Below are 20239 nucleotides of genomic sequence, written 5' to 3'. Positions count from 1 at the left end.
TTGGATTACCTCTGCATGTCTCAATCTGTTATATAGGTCTGTCTGGCGGGTGCTATCCTCCAGCCCAGCTTGGCCCGTCATATTATCTATTTTAATACAACTATGTGCTCCCATTGGACAGAAAGCCAAAAAGGCAGATTAAAGTGGTGTTTATAAGTCACTCCCCTCATGACTGGCATGCTCACACCACTGAGAACACCGTGGTCTTTGCTCTTAGTTCGTTTCAGACTCCTCTATTTTTAATGTAACTGTGGAAACATTTCTTTACAACATAAGGTGCATTTAAAATTTATGACGTTGGTATTTATTTGACACTACCCTTAGTGACACGGGAATAGGCTTAACACCCAGACCATCTAAACTACAACCAACTAACAAAAGTCTCAAAGCAGAGTACTGGGTCTTTTTTATTATTGTTCTTTATTTTTATCCTCAAAGAGTGAAAAGTCAAGCTCCATTAATTTAGAAAACACTTTTATCATGATGTTTTGTTGGGGCTGATATTCTTAACTATTTCAGTCTTGATTTAAAATTGGCTTTGTAGCCTTAACTGCTGTAATTTTCTTGTTTTATCAGGTGTGACTCAGTTTCAATTGTCCTAGTGTGGACATAAACAGTCTCTGCAGCCCTTTAGATAAAAGACCCTCAGAAAAGAAAAGAAAGAGAAAGAAAGAAAAGACCTCGCTGGCAGTATTACTCTAACTAAATTGAACATGATGCTACATTTTCAAACAGAAAAAGGTGGCTTAAGACAGATAGCAGGCTTTTTTGATATGAGTGAATTTCTAATATGATTACTCCTTATGATGATTGCATACTAGAAAAAATAGTAAAACTACATTGTATAACAAAATGCTGTTACCACAACCAGATATTTTACTGCAAGATTTGCTATTTCATTAGAAAATGAACAACAAAGCTTTATATGTAATACTGACATGCTCAGTATGAACATTTTTTCAGACTTTCTACACACGTTTCTTTAAAGAACTGTTAAAACATTGACTGAGTAGCAGTCAAAAGGCAGGCATCAGCTCTGTTTATCGATGTTTTGTCCATGTAACTCATAGCTTTTTTATGCTGCTGAAGTAAATTACTGTGCTGACTGTTTAGTCACAATTACTGACTCTGTTTGATCACTAAACTCTTAGATGTTCTTTTATTTTATGTTCTATCCTGGTCTTGTCCCAGCGCAACACAGTTGAAAAATGTTGGTGGTACTATGAAAATAAAGTCAAGTGAGGGACTCACCAAAGCTTTCAGGCCTAATCCTCTTTAGGGCATCAAGACTTGTACCAAATCTCATCACAATCCATTCAATATTTTAGATTTCTCGCCACACTGGACTGACTGACATTACTGTGCTGTGGTGTGCAGGATTTTTATTTCACCTGCTCAAAGAACTAATGAGAAATGCTATCAGTAATAATACATTACAGAATTTTATGTCACTTTATTACTGTGAAATAACCAAACAAGACTGAAAGTATTCAGTATTGCCTGTTTCCACTGTTATTCTGCAGTTACTCCTACTGTAGAATAGAATAACAAGCATACTGTTATTTCCCTCACTAATCTTTAAGTGTTTCGTAAGTAAATTTCTCTCTAAATAACCATTTTGCATCATTTAGCTTGAGAACCTTTTAACTAAAAGGGAAGAATTAAATTAATTACAAAGAAGACATAGGCACATGCACATACTCACACAAGGTATTTGCTCATTTAATACTAATTTACATGAAACTTTAAGTTTTTCAAATCAAGTTTTAATATGCTTACTTTTAAAACTGATCATTATACCTATGTAAACAAGTGCTTAACTAGATTCATTTTAGTTGGTGAGTTTTATTTAATGGTAATAAAATATCTTTAAATAATTTTCATTTTATTTTAATTAAAAAAGATTTTAAATAATTAATAAGTTATTAAAATGTCACAGTCAGAAATCATTATTTGCCACGACTACAAACTGTGTTGTTAACTGGTTGCTTCACACATTAATGGACTGGGACCCTTTGATGCAGATGACAGTGTTTGAAATATCTATGTGACACTTTTAGACTTGTTTTCTGTCCAACTATGGAGAAAACAAAATGAGCAAGCAAATTAATCATAATATCTGTTAAAGGTTAATTCATTATCATTAAATATCAGATTTATCTTGCTTCTGTAAATTGTGTTAACTGTAAATTGCAATTTGACAGAAAGACGGTCTTAAAACTGACAGGACAGCCTTGTTGTAATCTTTAGTTTTAAGTAATTCCCAAAAGGTTGATTCTGTTCAGCGTTTTCAATGAGAGAAACGTTTCCTCACTGTTCCAAGTGACTTCTTCAGTATTAGTTTGAATTAATGAAACCAAGACTAAAAACCCTGCTTTTGGCGCCATCTGGAGGTTGAACATTATACACCCAAATAAACGAGTACATGCATTATTTCATTGTTAAGCGAGGAGATTTGTTTAACAAACACGTAAGGGTTTATTTACAGCTGACGTTGTGTTAAATTGCTATTTGATCAATAAGGAGTGAAAGCATAAAGAGTGGAAAACCAGTTAGCTAACTGTAATCTAGATACAGTGCATTACTGATACCAAAGCGGAACGCATACCTCAAACAGACATTTTTTTTCCTCCATGTCATACATGAATTGAGCCTCTGGATTTGCAAATATGTCTAGATTTGAATTGGTTTGTGGCATTTTCATGCAAAGCAAGATGATGTTGCCTAATTTGTATTATTTAGTTAAAGACTTCTTCCATGAATCCAGATCAAGACTGAGATCTGGATCAATTCCATAAAGTAATCACTTTGAGCTTGGGCCAAGCCTCTAGCAAATACCTCTAGTAAATATTTCATGCAAATTTAACCTTAACTATTAACCTTAATCTTACAAAAATTGCTGGTGGATCCATTAAGGATAATAATAAGTAAACATACAGACCAAACACAGTACCGTACAATGCAAAATATGTTGCCATTTGATGGTAAGCTGTTGTGGCCTGAGTGTCCTAAGTTGTGTATGTTGTGTACAGTCTATCTGAAATCTCCATATGCTTTTAATAACCATAAACATAAAAATAATAAATAAGTAAATAATCCACATATGGATCAGAATATATCCCCCCTGTGCCCCTGTGTGAATTCAATAAAAACAAAAAGCCAATTATGAATGAGTGTGTAGTTGATCTTCCATTAACAAGTGAGGGTGACTCTCTGACTAAGCTCAAAGGTCTTGATTACAAGGGGTTACACAAGGAGACAGTAAAGGCCTTTGAAAGAAGTTAAAAATGGTAAATTGCCCCCCTACTGGGCGGGATTTCAGAGGCTTGTTTCTTCGAGGATCCACCTGTGTGCCTCATAGACTGCTTTCTCAGTGAGGGAAACACAGGAATGCCTCTAATTTGTTTCTCAATGTGCTATCCTGCTGATTTCCCTCCAAGGAGCTCACTGCTCATAGAAATTTCTCACAGAAGCCCAGATGAAGGTTTAGATAGTGCCTACAGAGAACGATTTTATGAAAATGGAAGCATCTGTTTAGTTGCCTACACTAAGAGGCATTCACCATTAAGAGTGGTTCAGTTTTTCAAATTTGAGTCAATTAACTTCCGTAATGCAAGCGCAGCAGAGTAAACCTGCTGATTCATTCTTATTCAGGCACTTAGGCAATTTATGGAGACATATTGATTAGATATTACAGTGAGGAAGTTGCTGAAATATCATCATTGGTTGATGGTAAAACTTGATATTTTTTCTGTTAAACTTCCAATCCCAGACATTTGGGGTCACTCTGATGGTTGCTATGGGTTTCTGGGTATCTTGGGTAAAATATATCAATAGGCTTTTAAAGAAAACTCATTAAGTGAAAATGCTGACTCTTTTGCAGAATTATCAACCTCAAGGAAACCCTCTGCAGACATGTAATGATCAGGTTACAATGCCTATAGGTGCATAATAGACTGGAATTAAAATTAGGTTGCTTATGATTAAGGACGTTTGAATAATTTAGTTTACCATATATTTAATTGGCATTAGAACATTTCCAAGGCTGTACGATGACACAAATGTGCATTATACCTTTAAGAGATACCGTGTACGATTCAAAATATCTATGAAAATCATTTTTATCAGCAACAGGTATAACGTGTAATGCCTACACGCGCCAGCTGTAAAGCAAAAGCGACGTGTTTGCGCTCGTTTTTGCACTCCGAGTTTTCATTCCAGCGCCCCTGCTGAAAGGCTGCGCTCCCCCCTGTGCCTTTTGTTTCTGAGGTGGAGCCTGATACCCCGACTTTACCAAACTGAATTGCCGGAGAAACAGACGGACAAGAAAGGACCGGAACCAGCAGTCGTTCTCACGGCTCTGGGACGTGGCATATCTGGGGGGTCAGGCGGCTGCAAGGAAGAAGAAGGGTTTGGGGGAGCGCTTCGTACGGTTTAGTTAATTTCACAATCGACTTCACGCTACAGAGTGACGGGAAAGATGAATTCTTTCGTACTGCTGTCGCTTTTCGCCACGGTTATCGTCGGAAAGTCACCTCGGCTGAAATTTGTTCTGCGTGGTAAGTAACTGCTGTAACCTTCATATATCGTGATGTTCTAATACATGCAGCAAATTATTTTTAGGAGTCAAGAATGTTTTGTGTTCTTATTTTGTGTACGGAATGAATGAGTGAATACTTGCACTGCTGGAGAGATGGACGGATGAGTGGATGGAGGGATGAGCAGATGTGAGTTATGTCATGGGGTAATGCACCCGTTTTTCAGTACTTCCTATTATCTTTTGTTTTCCTTTAATTGGAAAAAAAAAAACCCTGCACACATAAAGCCAATAAAAACAGGGCTACCTCTGGATTAATCTCTGAAAACACCCCCCTCCCCCCCGATGTCCAAGTAGTAAATTACGCGCTCCGCCGTTCAGGCCCTGCACACATGTCCCCGGGCTATAATAAGACGAGCACCAAGAAGGAAGCGATTTTTTTTTCTGTATAAATCTCAGTTTTAACAACTGTTAATCTAATGTAGGCCTACTGAAATCAGTTTCTTTGTGTTACCATTTTTTCAGGTTTCTCCGTGAACACGGTCTGTCCAATCTGTATAAATTGGATATAATTTGTGCAACTCGTGCCTTTCTATCCGTCTTTTTGCCAACTTGTGTGTTCCGTTTATCTCAGAGCATTACAAGTTAGCGGTGTGTTCGTGTCTAGTTTGCATAGACTCTTATTGTAGTGGCTGTCCCTCCATATCTTCACATCTTCCGGACGCACAGAGCGGAATAAAACCACAAGTGCTTAAAAGCAACATTTCCTCTGCCAAGAGGGGGAACATGGCGCCTTTCCCCCCCTAACGCACGTCAAGGCTGTACCCTTTAAACACCCGTCTGCCACCGCCGAAAAACATCATTACTGTGAAATATGACTCTTTGGAGGTTGGCACAGTCACTGTGCCTCCCGCGTCCTTGCGGAGCTGCAATGCGGGACACGGCAGCTGCTTCACACTGCAGAGGAAGGGTCCTATTCAGTGAAAAAGAGAACTGCTTTAGTGTAGCAGACAAAATAAATAAATATATCCTATATGTGTACACATGTACAGAAAAGCCAAGATGGGGAAAGGGAGTGTGGAGCAACGAATGGAAAATTCCAACCCGCCTCCTTGTTATCTATTCCACTCACGCCTTTTTACACCTCACACAGTCCTCTAATATATTCAGCAATCAATAGAGATGGGTGCTGTGTGTCAAGGTATTGGTATCTCTAACCCTCCCCGCGGATGTACAAAACGCACAAGATGACGGCCTGGACGTGCGTGTCATATCAATCAAATTCATTGTTACGCAATTTCAGGGTTAGCAATGAACGCCTATCCTTAGGACACACAAACCCAGAGACACACACAATTACACATGGAACACTGTCAGAGGAAATCCATCAAAGGCGCAGTCTGAAGCTTCAGCACCTCGGACAGCTCCGAGGTGCTCTAATGGTGAAAATGTCCTCATTTTGTAGGCGTTTGCCAAATGAGGACATTTGACAGGGTTTCATACCTTCACAGAGTTGTTTGAAGGTTATAATCTTTTTTTTCTTTTTCTTTCCTTTTTTTTTTTAGATTAAAATAGTATTTCCTTTAGTGGTTAAGATAGGACCTGGTGCTTTTGATTACGATATTATAGAAGCAAGGGTTGGAATTACTTTGCATTCATTTGGTATAGACTACACCTTTGTCCAAGTCCATTACAATAAGTGCATTCAAGCTAAGCACAGCAAGCTTTCATCCAAACTGTAAATATCTTCCCCCCAAATGACAAAGAGGATGCATGTACAATACATTTGAATTTTATGGTGGTCATAATTTTAAGCTGTGGTTTTTAGAGTCTTGACCCTAAATAATTTAATTTGGCTATACACTTGCGATATCCATATCTCAGTATGAATCAAAGCAATGCTACTGCCCAATAAAATACAGCACCCAGAAGGATCTTTAGGCTGAAGAAACACCTTTAGAACAGTCACTAAAATCAGTCAGTCGATATGTTCTCCATTGTTCTCTTTCTCTATTTTGTGTGGATGGGTCACTACCAAGGATGATACAGAGAATTAAACGACTAATAAATCATCATATCCAGTGCAATTATAGTATAACTTACATGGTTTTTCTCAGAGTGCTGTAAGATGTTAATATGCCTACTGTGTGAAAAATAATTGGATTGCTTTTTTAGTTAAGAGTGGTCTTTCTGACTAGCTGATGATTCTAAATTGAGGAGTCACTCTATGTTTTCCTCTGTTTTTAACAACAACTACTAATAAGTTAAAATGATCAAATTAAAGGCCAGTTAAACCAAAGCAGCTGGCTGAAATATGCCAAAAAACAAAGCAGAGGGAAATTGCAGAGTAGCATGATAATGCTTTGTGAGCTGTACATAAAAACTACAGTTTATTAGGTAGACCTTGCTAGTACAGGGTTGGACACTGTTTTCTCTAAGCATAGATTCAACAAGGTGTTGGAAACATTCCTCACAGATTTAGGTCCATGTTGACGTGATTACATTTTACACATGCTGCAAAATTGTCCACTTCACACCCATTATGGTAAATGGACTGATTCTTATATAGCGCTTTTCTACTCTCCTGGATTACTTAAAGCGCTGTAGACAGCATGCCACATTCACATCCATTATCACAAGCACTTTCTCTACACTGAGTGCTTTCTAACTACATTCACACACATTCACACTCTGATGGATACATCGGAGAGCAACTTGGGGTTAGTAGCTTGCCCAAGGATACTTGGCATGCACTCTGGAGTAGCCAGGGATCGAACCAACAATCTTCCGATCAGTAGGTGACCTGCTCTACCTCCTGAGCAGGTCACCTACTGCCACCTCATGCTAACTGGCCATTCCACCACAATTCCAGGTGTTCCACTAAAATGAGATCTGGTAGCTGTGGATGCTATCTGGGTACAGTAAACTCATTGTTGTGTTTAAGAAACCACTTTTGAGAAGATTTGAGCTTTGTGACATCATGTGTCATCCTGCTGGAAGCAGCAATCAAAAGATGGGCACACTGTGGTCATGAAGGGATGGACATGCAAAGGAACAATAGGAAGGCTGTTGCACCAAGAAAATATGCTCAACAAAGTGACACCACCATCAGCACCCTCAAATGTTAATATTAGACAGGATGATGGTGGTTGTAGTGTAATGGTGCTTTTATGCTTTCATGTTGTTTATGCCAAATTCTGACCCTGTCATGGTTCTGCATCATTGCCTATTATTTTGAGCCAATTTACTTAGTCATTTCTGTTTATTGATAAATATGTTCTGTTTCATTCTTAGTTTGCTTATTGTTGAAGTTTCCATCTTGTGTATTTCTTTGTTCTTTTGAGCCTCAAACCCTTATTTCCAAATTATATTAGAGTTTATTTTTTGTCCTCAGTATTTCTTGTAACATCTTGTCATCTCCCCTATGTTTGGTTATGGTTCTCACTTTCTGTTTTATTTTGGTTGTTCCTTGTTTCTAGTGTCTTTTGTTGGGTTAATTCCCTTCATGTCTCATTGTCTTTCATTATTAACACCTGCGTCTCATAACCCAGCTGTGTTCACTTTCCTTAACTGCTCTCTTGTATGGTAAATTTTTCCCCTCAGTTTTTGTCTCAGCATCTATTAACCTGCACTTGTGTGCTCCCTGTAAACTCTGGATTCTATTTTGCCTTGCACATTTAGTATTTTTGGACTTATTCAACTACCTTATCAAATGTCACTATTTGGGTCCCAATTCCACACTTCATGATAGCTGTTAGTTTAACTTCCTGTTACCTTCCTGCATTCTGACCATCCTCCTCTGACATTAAAAAGGAATCTTTGTCCAGAGAACTGCAGCTCACTGGATATTTTCTTTTTTTGGACCTTTCTCTATAAACCCTAGAGATGGTTGTGTGGGAAAGTCCCAGTAGATCAGAATTTTCTTAGATACTTAGACCAGCGCATCTGGGATAAACAAAAATGCCATGTTCTTCCCAATTATGATGCTCAGCTTCAGCAGGCATCTTGGCCATGTGCATTGAGTCACTGCCATGTGATTGGCTGATTGGATTATGAGCAGTGAACAGGTGTACCCACTCATTAGTGTGTAATGCACTAGTGAGTGTACAGCACATTACACATAGAGATTTAAGCCAGATATTTATGTAGAATAGTCATAACAGCAGCTTTAATATCATATCAGTAAAGCAGAAACCATCAATATTCACCCACTGTTTTGTTTGCACTTTTTTGTTTAATTGGGGAAAAACTGTTCTGTTCTCCTCACTTCCTTAAGGGACTGAAACATAATAAGGATTTGGAATAAGGTTAACAATAGTTGTTGTTGTTTTTTAAAGCAAGCTTGAGTCATGCTTTCCTTTATATTGTGTGTACATACCTAATGAGTGACAGTCACATTTGGCAATTACATAAAATGCATATATTGGCAAAGTAGGACAAACAGAGAAATCAAGAGAGAGAGGAAGACAGCCAGCAGCAAAAGAGAGTGAACACAGAAAGATAATTTTAAAGAAACACCCTGAGAGAGAGGAACAACTCCTCCTCTCAAATATAATTTGACATGTACAGCATCTTAAATATCAGACAATTTCCCTGAAGTTCAGCGATCTTTTGTGTTGACCTTTCTCTTGGAGACTTAAACACATCAATACAAAATACTCTTGAACTATGAGTCTTATGGATATTCTCTTGTCATGTTAATAATGTGAGACGTTGAGATCCACCTTTTAAAAAAAACTGAATTAAAAGCTTTTATGCTAGTAACTCAAAAACTCAGGTTTTTGCAGGAAACAGTGAAACAATTACACTGTAAAACTTACAATAAAGGCGCAAATACCCTGTACTTGCATGCAATTTGTGAGCAACAAGGTGCAAGTAACCTGTACTTATGTGCAGTTTGCAGGGCCACAAATCAGGTCTTTGCAAGACACAATGAAACAAGTACACTGTAAGTACCCTGTTCTTTCTGTGGTGTGGGACGTGTTCAAGAGCGACTAAGGTGCATGAAATTTGCAGGCAACAAGGCGCTAGTACAACGTACTTATGTGTAATTTGCAGGCAACAAGGCGCTAGTACAACGTACTTATGTGTAATTTGCAGGCAACAATTGAGGTTTTTGCAGGATACAATTACGCTGTAAGTAACGTGCATTTTCTGGGGTTCAGGCCGTATTACGGAGTCACTTAATCTTGTCTAATTTCCAGGTATTTTACAGGGAAAGAGTGTGAGGTTGAGCATTTTTATAAATCTTACTTTATGTGCATTTTTTGTGATTTTGCCTGCAGCTTGGTTGGCAGTGATGAAGCCCAAATTGGGCAGGCCGCTGTTACCGTTGCTCTTAGTTTAATTCCGCAAGTACACAGTTAGATTTTACACCTACATCTCTGAGGGCCATGCATCTTTAGACTGTCTAGATTAGGAGAAAAAAAAAGGTGAAGGTCAGATTGAGTGCAGAGATGTAGACACGTAACCAGGGTAAAAGTCATTATATAGAAATAGGAGAGGGAGGTTAGTATCCCAGATGCGACCTCGTCTGACCATGGGAAGTGGAATGACAAGAGGTTGTGACCAGCCCGTCCACCAACAAGGGAAGGCCAAGTCTTAACCACGGCCTCTCCCCAAAGTTTTTACCAATTAGATAGAACCACAATTCAATATATAATCCTGTGTAATGATAAGTTAGGTTTTCACTTTCAGGAAGTTGGCTGTAGCTAACTGCTTGTAGACTGTGGTTTTCTGCCAGAGGGGGAATCCATGTACATGTTTAAGTATTTATCTGCTTGAGGCAAATAAATACTTAAAGACTGAATTGAGACTACGTCCCACTTTTATCTCAGAAGAAAAGAATCCTCAACAAGAGACGCAAATTGTACTTTAAATTATTTTAAATATCATAGCAGCCTAAGTAACTACTGCTTAAGTAATTTTCTGCATAATGGACGTTTCACTATTCAACTGACTTCATATATTACCTATAAAACAGTAATAATCACTTTTCTCCATTTATTATTGGAAATTATACATTGTTACGTACAGTCAAACTTTGGAGAGCATAGGCATCATCTGAGCATATAAACAATACTTACACGCAGAACAACCATGGAATTCACAAGTATTTTTCTTTTCAACTTGGAAAATGTCTTTTACTTTGTGACTAAATGTCCAAATCTTTCCTCAGACTGTCAGCATATTTTCGCAGAATCTTCCCAATTAGTAGAAAAGCAGACCAAAACTTTCTCAAGTGATTTCCAACTATACGGACAAAAACTTAAGATTTAGGTTTTTAGCACACTTTAATACATTTTCCTCTTTAGCATTAAAACCAAAATGTATTATTTGTACTATGAAAGTTGGCCTAAATCCACTCTCCCACGACCATGAATTGGATAAGCAATTACAGATGCAAAATAAATCTTTTTCATTATCATTTGGAGACCCAAAAAGTACAATGTACAAGGCTAAATCATATATTTTATTTTGGCTTTTACAAACAAGCCATTACTACTACACTTACTGGCCACTTCATTAGGTTCACATTGCTAGTGACGGGCTGGGCCCCCTTTTTCCTTCAGAACTGCCTTAATGATTCGTAGTATAGTTTTAACATGGAAACATTCCTCAGATATTTGTTCACCATATTGACATGATGGTATTACACAATTGCTGCAGACTTGTCATCTCCACATCCATGATGCAAATATCCAATTCCACTACATCCAAAAGGTGCTTTATTGGATCAAGACTTGGTGGATGTCAATTCAATTCAATTCAATTCAATTCAATTCAATTCAATTCAATTCAATTCAATTCAATTCAATTTTATTTATACAACACAAATCACAACAACAGTCACCTCAAGGCGCTTTATATTGAAAGATAGACCCTACAATAATCCATACAGAGAAAAATCCACCTATTATATGACCCCCTATGAGCAAGAACTTTGGCAACAGTGGGAAGGAGAAACTCCCTTTTAACAGGAAGAAACCTCCTGCAGAACCAGCCTCAGGGAGGGGCGACCATCTGCTGCGACCAGTTGTGAAGAGAGAAGGAAGACAGGATAAAAGACAGTGAACTGATTTGAGATAATTTAAGGTTTTAGATTTGGCAGTGTCTTCTCGCACTAGACACATCCGCACCAACAATGTATTTTCACACAGAGAACTGCTGCTCATTGGATAGCTTCTCTTTTTTGGGCCATTCTCAGTAAATACAAGAGTAGGCTGTGGTAAAATTCCAGTACATCAGAACAACTGTGCCCTAATTCATTTAAATGACCTGTCTTACAAGGGATACATGTGCAAGTGATATGAAACTGCAACAATTTTAGAAGCTGTATTACAAAATTCATGTAAAAGACCAGACTTAAATATAACACCATAAGTCTTAGCGCTTCACATAATATGAACCCAATAAGCGGTTGTGTGGATAGTATGTGGTTAAGACTGGGACTTAAGCCTTGTTATTAGATGGAACATAACATGTAATAATAAATATTACATATTCTTATGATAATATTTAAAATATATATGTATATTTTTGTACATCAATCCAATACAGCAAAGAGAAGATTAACACATTCAGATCTGTGAGGGTCACTGTTGTTGTGACTGGTTAAATCCATAAAACAGATCCAGCCTGTGTAAATATTATTTGTCATATGGTATTTAAAAAAAACACTTCAAAAACCTTAGAAACACTGCTCTGATGTGTTGTAATGTATGATTATATATAAGGTCCAATTACTTATTTATTTTTTTAATCAAGCAAAGACGTGCCCACAGTTTTAGCACTGTACTATCAGGGGAAACATTTTAGACCATTAGCTAAGGAAAACCACACTTAACTGAAAACTGATAAAGCTACTGTTCTGTTTCATGGTATATTCAGATTATGCCACGTAATAATCAGGAGGAAAACCACTCTGAGAGATTAATTATTGTTTTAGATCTTCTACACTCTTTATTCTTGTGGGGTGCAAAGTGACCTTCAACAACAACGGCTATGCTGCTGATAGGAAATGACATCATCTGACTGGTGGCTCTCATAAAAAACAAAATAAAATAATAAAATTGTTGTGCTGAGTAGAGAAAGCTGGGTTTACTGAAATAGTGAATCGCAGATGTAGACCAAAGGTTCCTAATTTTACATTTTTGGAAGTCCCCTTATTAGAGAAGAGGATTAGGACCACTGCATGTGGTAAAGCTGTATTTGGGTGAACACCTTTCAATTTTTTTCTGATTATTTTTTTTAAAATGTTTGCTGTTGTCCAATCCAAGAAGCTTAACTGTTTTTTCCTCTTTCGAAAAAAGAGTGAAGTAACATAGCCTTAGGAACCCGTTTTGCTTCTGTTAACTGCTAAAGCAAATATTCATACAAATCTATTGTGTTTATTCAAATCTGCACGCTCTTATGTCTGCCTTAAGACTGTCACTGTGAAACTATACTCTAGTTTCTCTATAGCCCACTTCTTTGTATGTTTCTCACTTCCTTGTGAAGTACCAGGCTCATCAAGTAGATTACTGCCAATAAAAGCGGCCGCTGTTTCCATAGAAACTTGCCAGCAACCTGTATTGCTACCACTCACCACTACTGCATCCTGGTTCCTGCTATCAAACTCGATGTCTTTTTCACTTCAGGGATAAAAAGAACATCTAGTCTCTCAGAAGCATTTATAGGGGCATGATAGTTTTTGAAGTAAAGCTTTCAGATGTTTTTCTGAAGTATCTTTCAAGCAAATAAAATGTTGAAATATCTCCTGGAGCAAAGACTAATCAAAATGAAAAAGGATGGCTGTATGAGATGTTTTATACTCTAATATTTTGGTTCCATAGCATTCACTATCAGACACAGCTTTTAAGAACTCCGGAAAATCATTTGGTGCCATTCTTTATTTAAATTTGTCTTTTAACTAGTAGGTGGGGTTTTAATCTATTTCTAAACACAGACACAGTTGCAGTGTAGGTAAGTGTGAGTCTGATTGGATCTGTGATTCAGAGATGCCCAAATGTACTTTTGATTCAACCAACAATCTGTGATAGGATTTGCCCACATGATTATTCTGGAGATTTCTGTGCTCCCACCAGATGCCCTTTTCCTCTGACACATAAGCAGGGTTGAATCACTGTTTAATGTAAAACCACAAAGGGCAGTACTACTGGATCAAGTGCTTTGATAAATCAAATCATTCTTAGACAATACTTTCTAAACTACTTTCTTGAGCTTTTGTTGCTGTTTTTGACCTTACAATAATACATTTTCTATTGATTTCTTATGAATTGGAAACAGCTTTTAAAGTATGATTTGAAAAATCTACATTTCCTCACTTCTCTTTTTTATTCTTAATTATTTTGTAGTAGCTGTGGTATTTTAATAGTTGACAGGTAAAAAGACACACATAAGGAGGAAGGTCCAGAATTAAAAGTTGAATGTTTTCACACAAAAATCCAAGAAAAACATGAAATCAACCTTATAAGAGTTCTGCAAAGAAAACAGAAAGGGGAAGAAACTTAGAATGTGGCGTGGGTGTTTGTGCCAGATGGGTTGGTTTGACTTTTTCAGAAACTGCTGATACAGTTGAACCTTATTTCTCTAGGGGTTTACAGAGAATGGTGTGAGGGAGAAAATACCCAGTGAGCAGCAGTTTTATGGGGGAACTTTCCTTGTTCTTGTCTTGCTGTGGTCAGAGGAGAATGGTTAGACTGCTCAAAGCTGAAAGGAAGGTAACAGTAACTCAAGTAACCACTCGTTACAGCCAAGGTATACAGACGAACATAGTTAAATACACAATAAAGCAGACTGACAACAGCAGTAGTAGACCACACTGGGTTCCCTGTTCTCAGTTAAACCCAAAAACTGAGGCAACAAATTTGACAGGCTCAGTAGAATTAGATGTTATTGCAAATTTGCCTATTACCTGACTATTGTCTATCCCTTTATGACCACAGTGTGCCCATATACACTATGATGAATTAAGGCCTTCCTTTGAAGGTAAAAGGAAATACAACGGGTAAACAAGGGGTGCACAAAACTATACTACTGAATAATAACCAAGCATTAACCAAGCAAGAAAGGAGAGGAAATGATGGACAGCAGTAATAAGAATTCAAAAGCTTGACAAACATATTTATAGCAGTAGGAACGGATTTTATTAAAAACTGAAATGTTTGCTGTTGTCATTGTTGTTGTTTTTTAATCTATTACCACAGGGAGCATTTTAATTGTACATGTTAAAACATAAATTTTCATAATAAAAACAACAATGTACTCTGGCAAAGCTCTCATCTGTTGGCTCATCCCTTTTATTTGTCCCTCAGAGCCCTCCAGGTTCCATTTCAACAGACCAGAGAACTATATCAGCATGTACCACCAGGAAGGGAGTGACACCCTTTACGTAGGCGGCAAGGCAATGCTCTACATGTTGACGTTCACATACAGAGGGGTTCGCGACCTGCAGGTACTGTTTGCTTTTAGCTGATTTTTCTGACTTATACCCAGGTGATTAAATAAAGTGGTTCTTTTAGGATGGTGTATTATTATGTATATTTTATTTATCTATTTTATTTTAGATATGGAACTGTAAAGTAAATATAAATGATAAGACAGACTGCCACATAAATACTTCCAAACCTTGACCCTGTCCACCACCTTCATAAGCAACTTCAGCAACTGAGTTTGGACGTGATGTCCTTAAAAGTTGTATGACTCACAGCAGAATATTGATCTACGTAGAGATTTAATTAGGGAGACTGATTCTAAATACCTCTATCCAGACCTTTAAGCCAAATGAAGAATCTTTTTTTTTCCACAGCCATTCTGCACCAGTTAGTGGGCAGCCTCCAGGTATGAACAGGGAAGTCAATGTTAGCACAGACCTGCCATTCTACTCTGGATAGAATAGGAGTGAACTATTAAAATGTGTTTAGTCACTTTGGAACATTTTATTTTAACAAATCTACTGTAGCAGATAGTGAGCTTAACTTTGCATAAAGACTCAAGAAGTGGAAAACAGGGGTGTCTGACCTTTTAATGATAAATTCTTAATGGACAACTGTGTATTTATTCTTAAATTCCCTGGTTTCAATTTTTTGGAATGAATGAAGGTCTAATTAATGAACTGCTTTACCAAAGTTGTCATGAGGTGGACATTATTGCATGGTATTATTTTATAAGGTAGCATATGAGATTTGTTGAAGAAATCTGTTTGTGGTACTAGTAAGCATTACATGATGTGTTTATTGTGTTTCTTAGAAAATGAACTGTATTTGGCACTGGGAATTAAATGTAACCAGAATTCCTATACCTGCTGAAAATAGACACCCTGTAAATGCATTTTAATTCACAAAAGTCTCTTGCTTTTGAAAGTATGGCTAACCCTCTTACTGTTTGATATGAGCTGTGGGATGAAAACAAATATAGCTGCTATCCTGCTGTGAGGACGACACAGAGAGCCAAAGAGGGCAGAGAGAGAGAGATCACTAGTCTGCTGCTGGCCCAGTAAAGCAAATCTAGTCAAGGCCAAGGCAGTTAGGTCAGGCATACATTCATTTCTTTCTATGAGGATAGAAAACATAATTCACTGAGCTAATAAGGTGAGGATACTGTAGGCACAAGATTACACTGTGTGCACTATAGCATAAACACTGACTAGCCAAGCAAATTGAAATTGACTGTAAACTCAAATAGTTTGCTAAAAATAAATATGTCCTACTTTTTGGAATGATCGAAGGCTTATTTGGTGGTTGTGACTCAGAGAAAGGTGATGTATTTGGCAATTAGGAGATGCTTTCAAGTGAAATGGTGTGTTTTTACGTTTACTTTCACAGTAAGTGACAGTTTGACAGGATGAGTTACGTGCAGTGCAGCTTAGAGGAGTTGTCATGTCAGTGTGTGGAGAGAGAGAAGAGAGGACCCAAATGCAGGACTCGCAGGCTGGTGAAGGATGCGGACGGTGTTTATTACAAACACGAGAAAAACAGAACATAAGACACTGAGTGAGTGAGTGAGTGAGTGAGTGAGTGAGTGAGATGAGCTGACCTGGAAGCACACAAGAGATTGACGATGACAAGACAATGAACAGAGGGAAACTGAGGGCTTAAATACACTGACGATAAAAAACAGGTGAGAACACAGCTGAACTAAGTCTGACTAATAACACAGGAAGCAGAAATGAACATAATGCACACAGACAAAAACCTAACACAATAAAACAGGAAACAGGGATGGAAAACTAAATGGTGACAAAGAGTATAGACAGAAGAAAATAAATGCCTAAGAGCATTATACATCAAATCTTGCTATCACTGACACAGAATGAAACAGTGGGGGATTGTTTATTGAGATTCAACACTTGTAGAGTCAGACATTTGTGGTAAAAGGTCAAAAAACCCAGTTATTTATTTTGCAATGAAGAACCAAAGCTTGTTTGACAGATACAATGCACAAGCATTTTTTTTCAAAAGGATAATTTTGCTATGCAACTTAACACTGCTCATTTGTGGAAGGACTGTCCCAGGTAAGAGTGGAGGAATTATACTATACAGTCGACCTCCGCACTATTCCTGGATTTTTCTGTAGAGCGTAACTCCAAATTAGTCAGGCAACAATCACCATGCATACCGGGAGTTGACTGTTGGTCATTTGTCCAATAAGGTTAGTATGACTTACAATGTACAGTAAGTGTAGCGATTGTAAATTGTTTAAATTAATGCATATAAAATATGCACTGGTATCGTTTTAGATGGTCCACAACTTGCCAATTCAAAGCAGAGAATTGAGCTTCAACGTTTTCATTGTTGTAAAACAGTGTATTTTACCCTGAGAATGTTCCTTTCAAATTCATGGCCATTTCTGTAGGGCTGTTGAAGGATATTCTGTGAAAATGTGGAAGCAAGGTAAGGAAGACGAGGACTCCAAAGTGAAGTCAAGTAATAAAGTGACTCTTGAAGGCACTGAAAAGCCGTAGTGTCATATAATATTGTGTGTATTGTATTTTAGAAGCTCCAGCCAGCTCAGTGCATGCTGAAACAGAGAAGAGTGAAGTAAGTTGGCACAAACTAAACAATCACTCCTCCCACAGATCCCAGCAGTATCGGATCAGACTGCAATCGATACCTGCAAGGCAAAGGCTGCGCCACTCGAGGTAGAAAGTCCTCTTCACCGTCAGCACCTCCATCACTTCAGCAACACCCTTCATCCATAATTGATATCATCCTCTTTCTTATTACCATCATCATTATTATCATCCGCAGCAAGGTTTGCGTCCAATGTCAGAATGTTCACTTCTGACTTTTCAATTCAATTATTCACATAAAGCTTATGTTAAATCTTAAGAACTTAAGACACCAAATAATTCAAACGAGCATTGTAAAAACATGCAGTAACAAACAACAGCATAGAAAATGATAATCCATGCAGATGAGATAAAATTACACAGGAGACACTGTCACCTCGATAAACAAACACTGTGCAGCTGAGTGAGCAGTGGATAATTGCATTGAATAATTTGTGACTCCACAGAGAAAATGAGAGAATAGCAGTATTAAAACAAAAAAGTGGCAAGATAAATCTTCAATTGAGAGTTTAAATACTCTGAGAATAAGACACAATACGTTCCATTAAATACCGAGGGTCAAAATCTGCATTTGTTAAGTAACGGAAATAAGGGGATTATAAACCTTAAGTTGAATACTTACACCACCTACACCTACCAGCTTTCATTATGCAGGCAATGTAAAGGTCAACGTATAGTTTTGGGACTATGATGCCACAAGAGTCCATGTGCTGTACAAAGAAATAATTCAATTCCTGCTGCATGGAATCACTATAATACCAGAGCAGACAGAGAAAGTCTCTCAATTCAATATTTTATGGAACAATAATTAAATAAGTTGTGAATTCAGTTCAATGCAGTTGTGTTTATAAAGTATACATTCACAACACCGCTTATGAGCAACCACTTGTGAGTGGTGAGAAGTAAGCTGCCATGCAGTGGTGGCGTGCAAATGTTATGATGCTGAAAAGGAGGAATGGAAAAGAAATGCTCAGTATTCACTGGAAGTCCCCAGAAGCCTGAGCCTACAGTAGCATAACTAAGGCCCCGGTCAAAGAGGTTCTAGAGAGAGGCACCCACCAGCTCGGTGAAAATCCATTGCAACTGGTTGCAGGAGGTAACTGGCAGTCTCTGTGAAATCAACTGCTAAAGCCCCATTCACACAGGCCTATAGACCAATCAGTGACCCACTTTAAGCGATCACTAGGGAAAAGAGTGTATTCCATAAGTGGTTGGTGATTGGTTGGTAGGGGTTGCTGGCAGTTGCTAGTTTAAAACTTGTCACAACGAGATATAAAGTGTTGCACCAAAAATGTCCTTGCACTAGCTTTGTGCAGTAGCAGATTGCTGCAGATGCCCTTACTATAGATGGGAGAAGTTTACATGTCTGCAAACACTGCCAAATTACTCACCAGGTTCCAGTGAAACTGTGAAAAGTGTGACTCAAGCTAGAGATCTACTGGCTTCAAAAAGTTTTTGAAATGTGTTGGTTGCAGTGGCAAGGCACACTGTTAAGTTTGAAGGCAAATGTGCTCTACTTCTGATTTCTGTAGTGAAGCTGTAAGTGAAACTTAAAGAAGCTTCACTATAGCCCAGAAAATAAATGGCCAATATTTACAGACGAGTCAGTGTTTTCCATGCAAACCATTTGTGACCCCAGCAATCTGCTAGCAACCAAAGAAATCACAACAAGCGCTTTGGTTCAGCACCCGCTTACATTCTTTCCCTAGATGAGATAAATATAAGGTAAATTACAAATTCTATAGTGATTATTCTGTGCAAAAATGCACTTCTGAATGTATCTGATGGTAACATTTAGTCAGCCTAGAATTCTACTAAAGCAAAAAATTACCCTTCATATCACAAGTCAAAAACCAATAACATAAAAATGTAGCTGAAGTTATGGCACAGAAGAAAGGGCAACCAGAGCTAAAGCTTACAGAAAGTCTGATAACGACAGATGGTGGAGAATGAAATACCCTGAGTCATGCAGCAAAACCTTGTCCCATGAAGGACAAGAGGCCAAATTTTCAGTAATTCACAACCACTGAGTGTGTGAAAAACAAGTGAGATGAAGGTCAAAAGTTATCCGTAGGTAGCAGACTGAGTGTAATTTCACAGACTGATCGCATATCCAAGAAGGTTTTAAAGAGTCTGTCCACTTCAACATCAGTTCATCTACAGCACAGTCATTTTACAAAAGCTATGCACAATAAATACACACAACAACAGAAACAAACCATATTGAACACAACAAGAAGAAACTAAAACTCTTTTTGACACTGTTCTGAATGGGTCAGCTACAAAGAAATTTTCTGCATGTTGAAATGTTCTGATTAACTTGAATCTACCAAACCCAAGGACAGCCACTAATTCCATAAAGTAGTTTAATGATGTGGTTTGTGCCTCTGGAGGAGCTTTGTTAGTTCTGAAGAAATGACTCACTTCCCATCAGTTAGTATAGCATGGCTTGGGGACTCTGATATGTGAAGAATGGTTGGTATTTTACTCAAAAGTACCTCTTGCTTGCTTCTTGAGGAACAAAAACTTGCTTGTTCCTCCGTCAGATAGCTTATAGCATTTCAGGCATGTAACTTGACATTTAAACTCACTTACTTTGACTTCACTCCTGCATTTTAGCCTGAACAACT

General features: G+C 37.9%; 1 protein-coding gene across 1 annotated transcript in view; it reads left to right on the top strand.

The window, feature by feature from the left end:
• The first annotated feature begins 4130 nt into the window (after window positions 1-4130).
• LOC146378191 (semaphorin-7A) overlaps window positions 4131-20239 on the top strand; it is a 40434-nt gene continuing 24325 nt past the window's right edge. Inside the window, exons 1-3 of the mRNA XM_084944050.1 lie at window positions 4131-4559; window positions 14854-14993; window positions 17616-17678. Of these exons, the coding sequence (XP_084800176.1) occupies window positions 4481-4559; window positions 14854-14993; window positions 17616-17678 (282 nt within the window). The 5' untranslated portion in view covers window positions 4131-4480. The remainder of the gene's footprint in view (window positions 4560-14853; window positions 14994-17615; window positions 17679-20239) is intronic.

The sequence above is a fragment of the Perissodus microlepis genome, chromosome 11 (assembly GCF_051167445.1).
Source record: "Perissodus microlepis isolate ML-2025 ecotype Zambia chromosome 11, ASM5116744v1, whole genome shotgun sequence".
Lineage (NCBI taxonomy): Eukaryota > Metazoa > Chordata > Actinopteri > Cichliformes > Cichlidae > Perissodus > Perissodus microlepis.
Note: the sequence above shows the minus strand (reverse complement) of the source record. Positions and strands in the feature narration are given on the sequence as shown.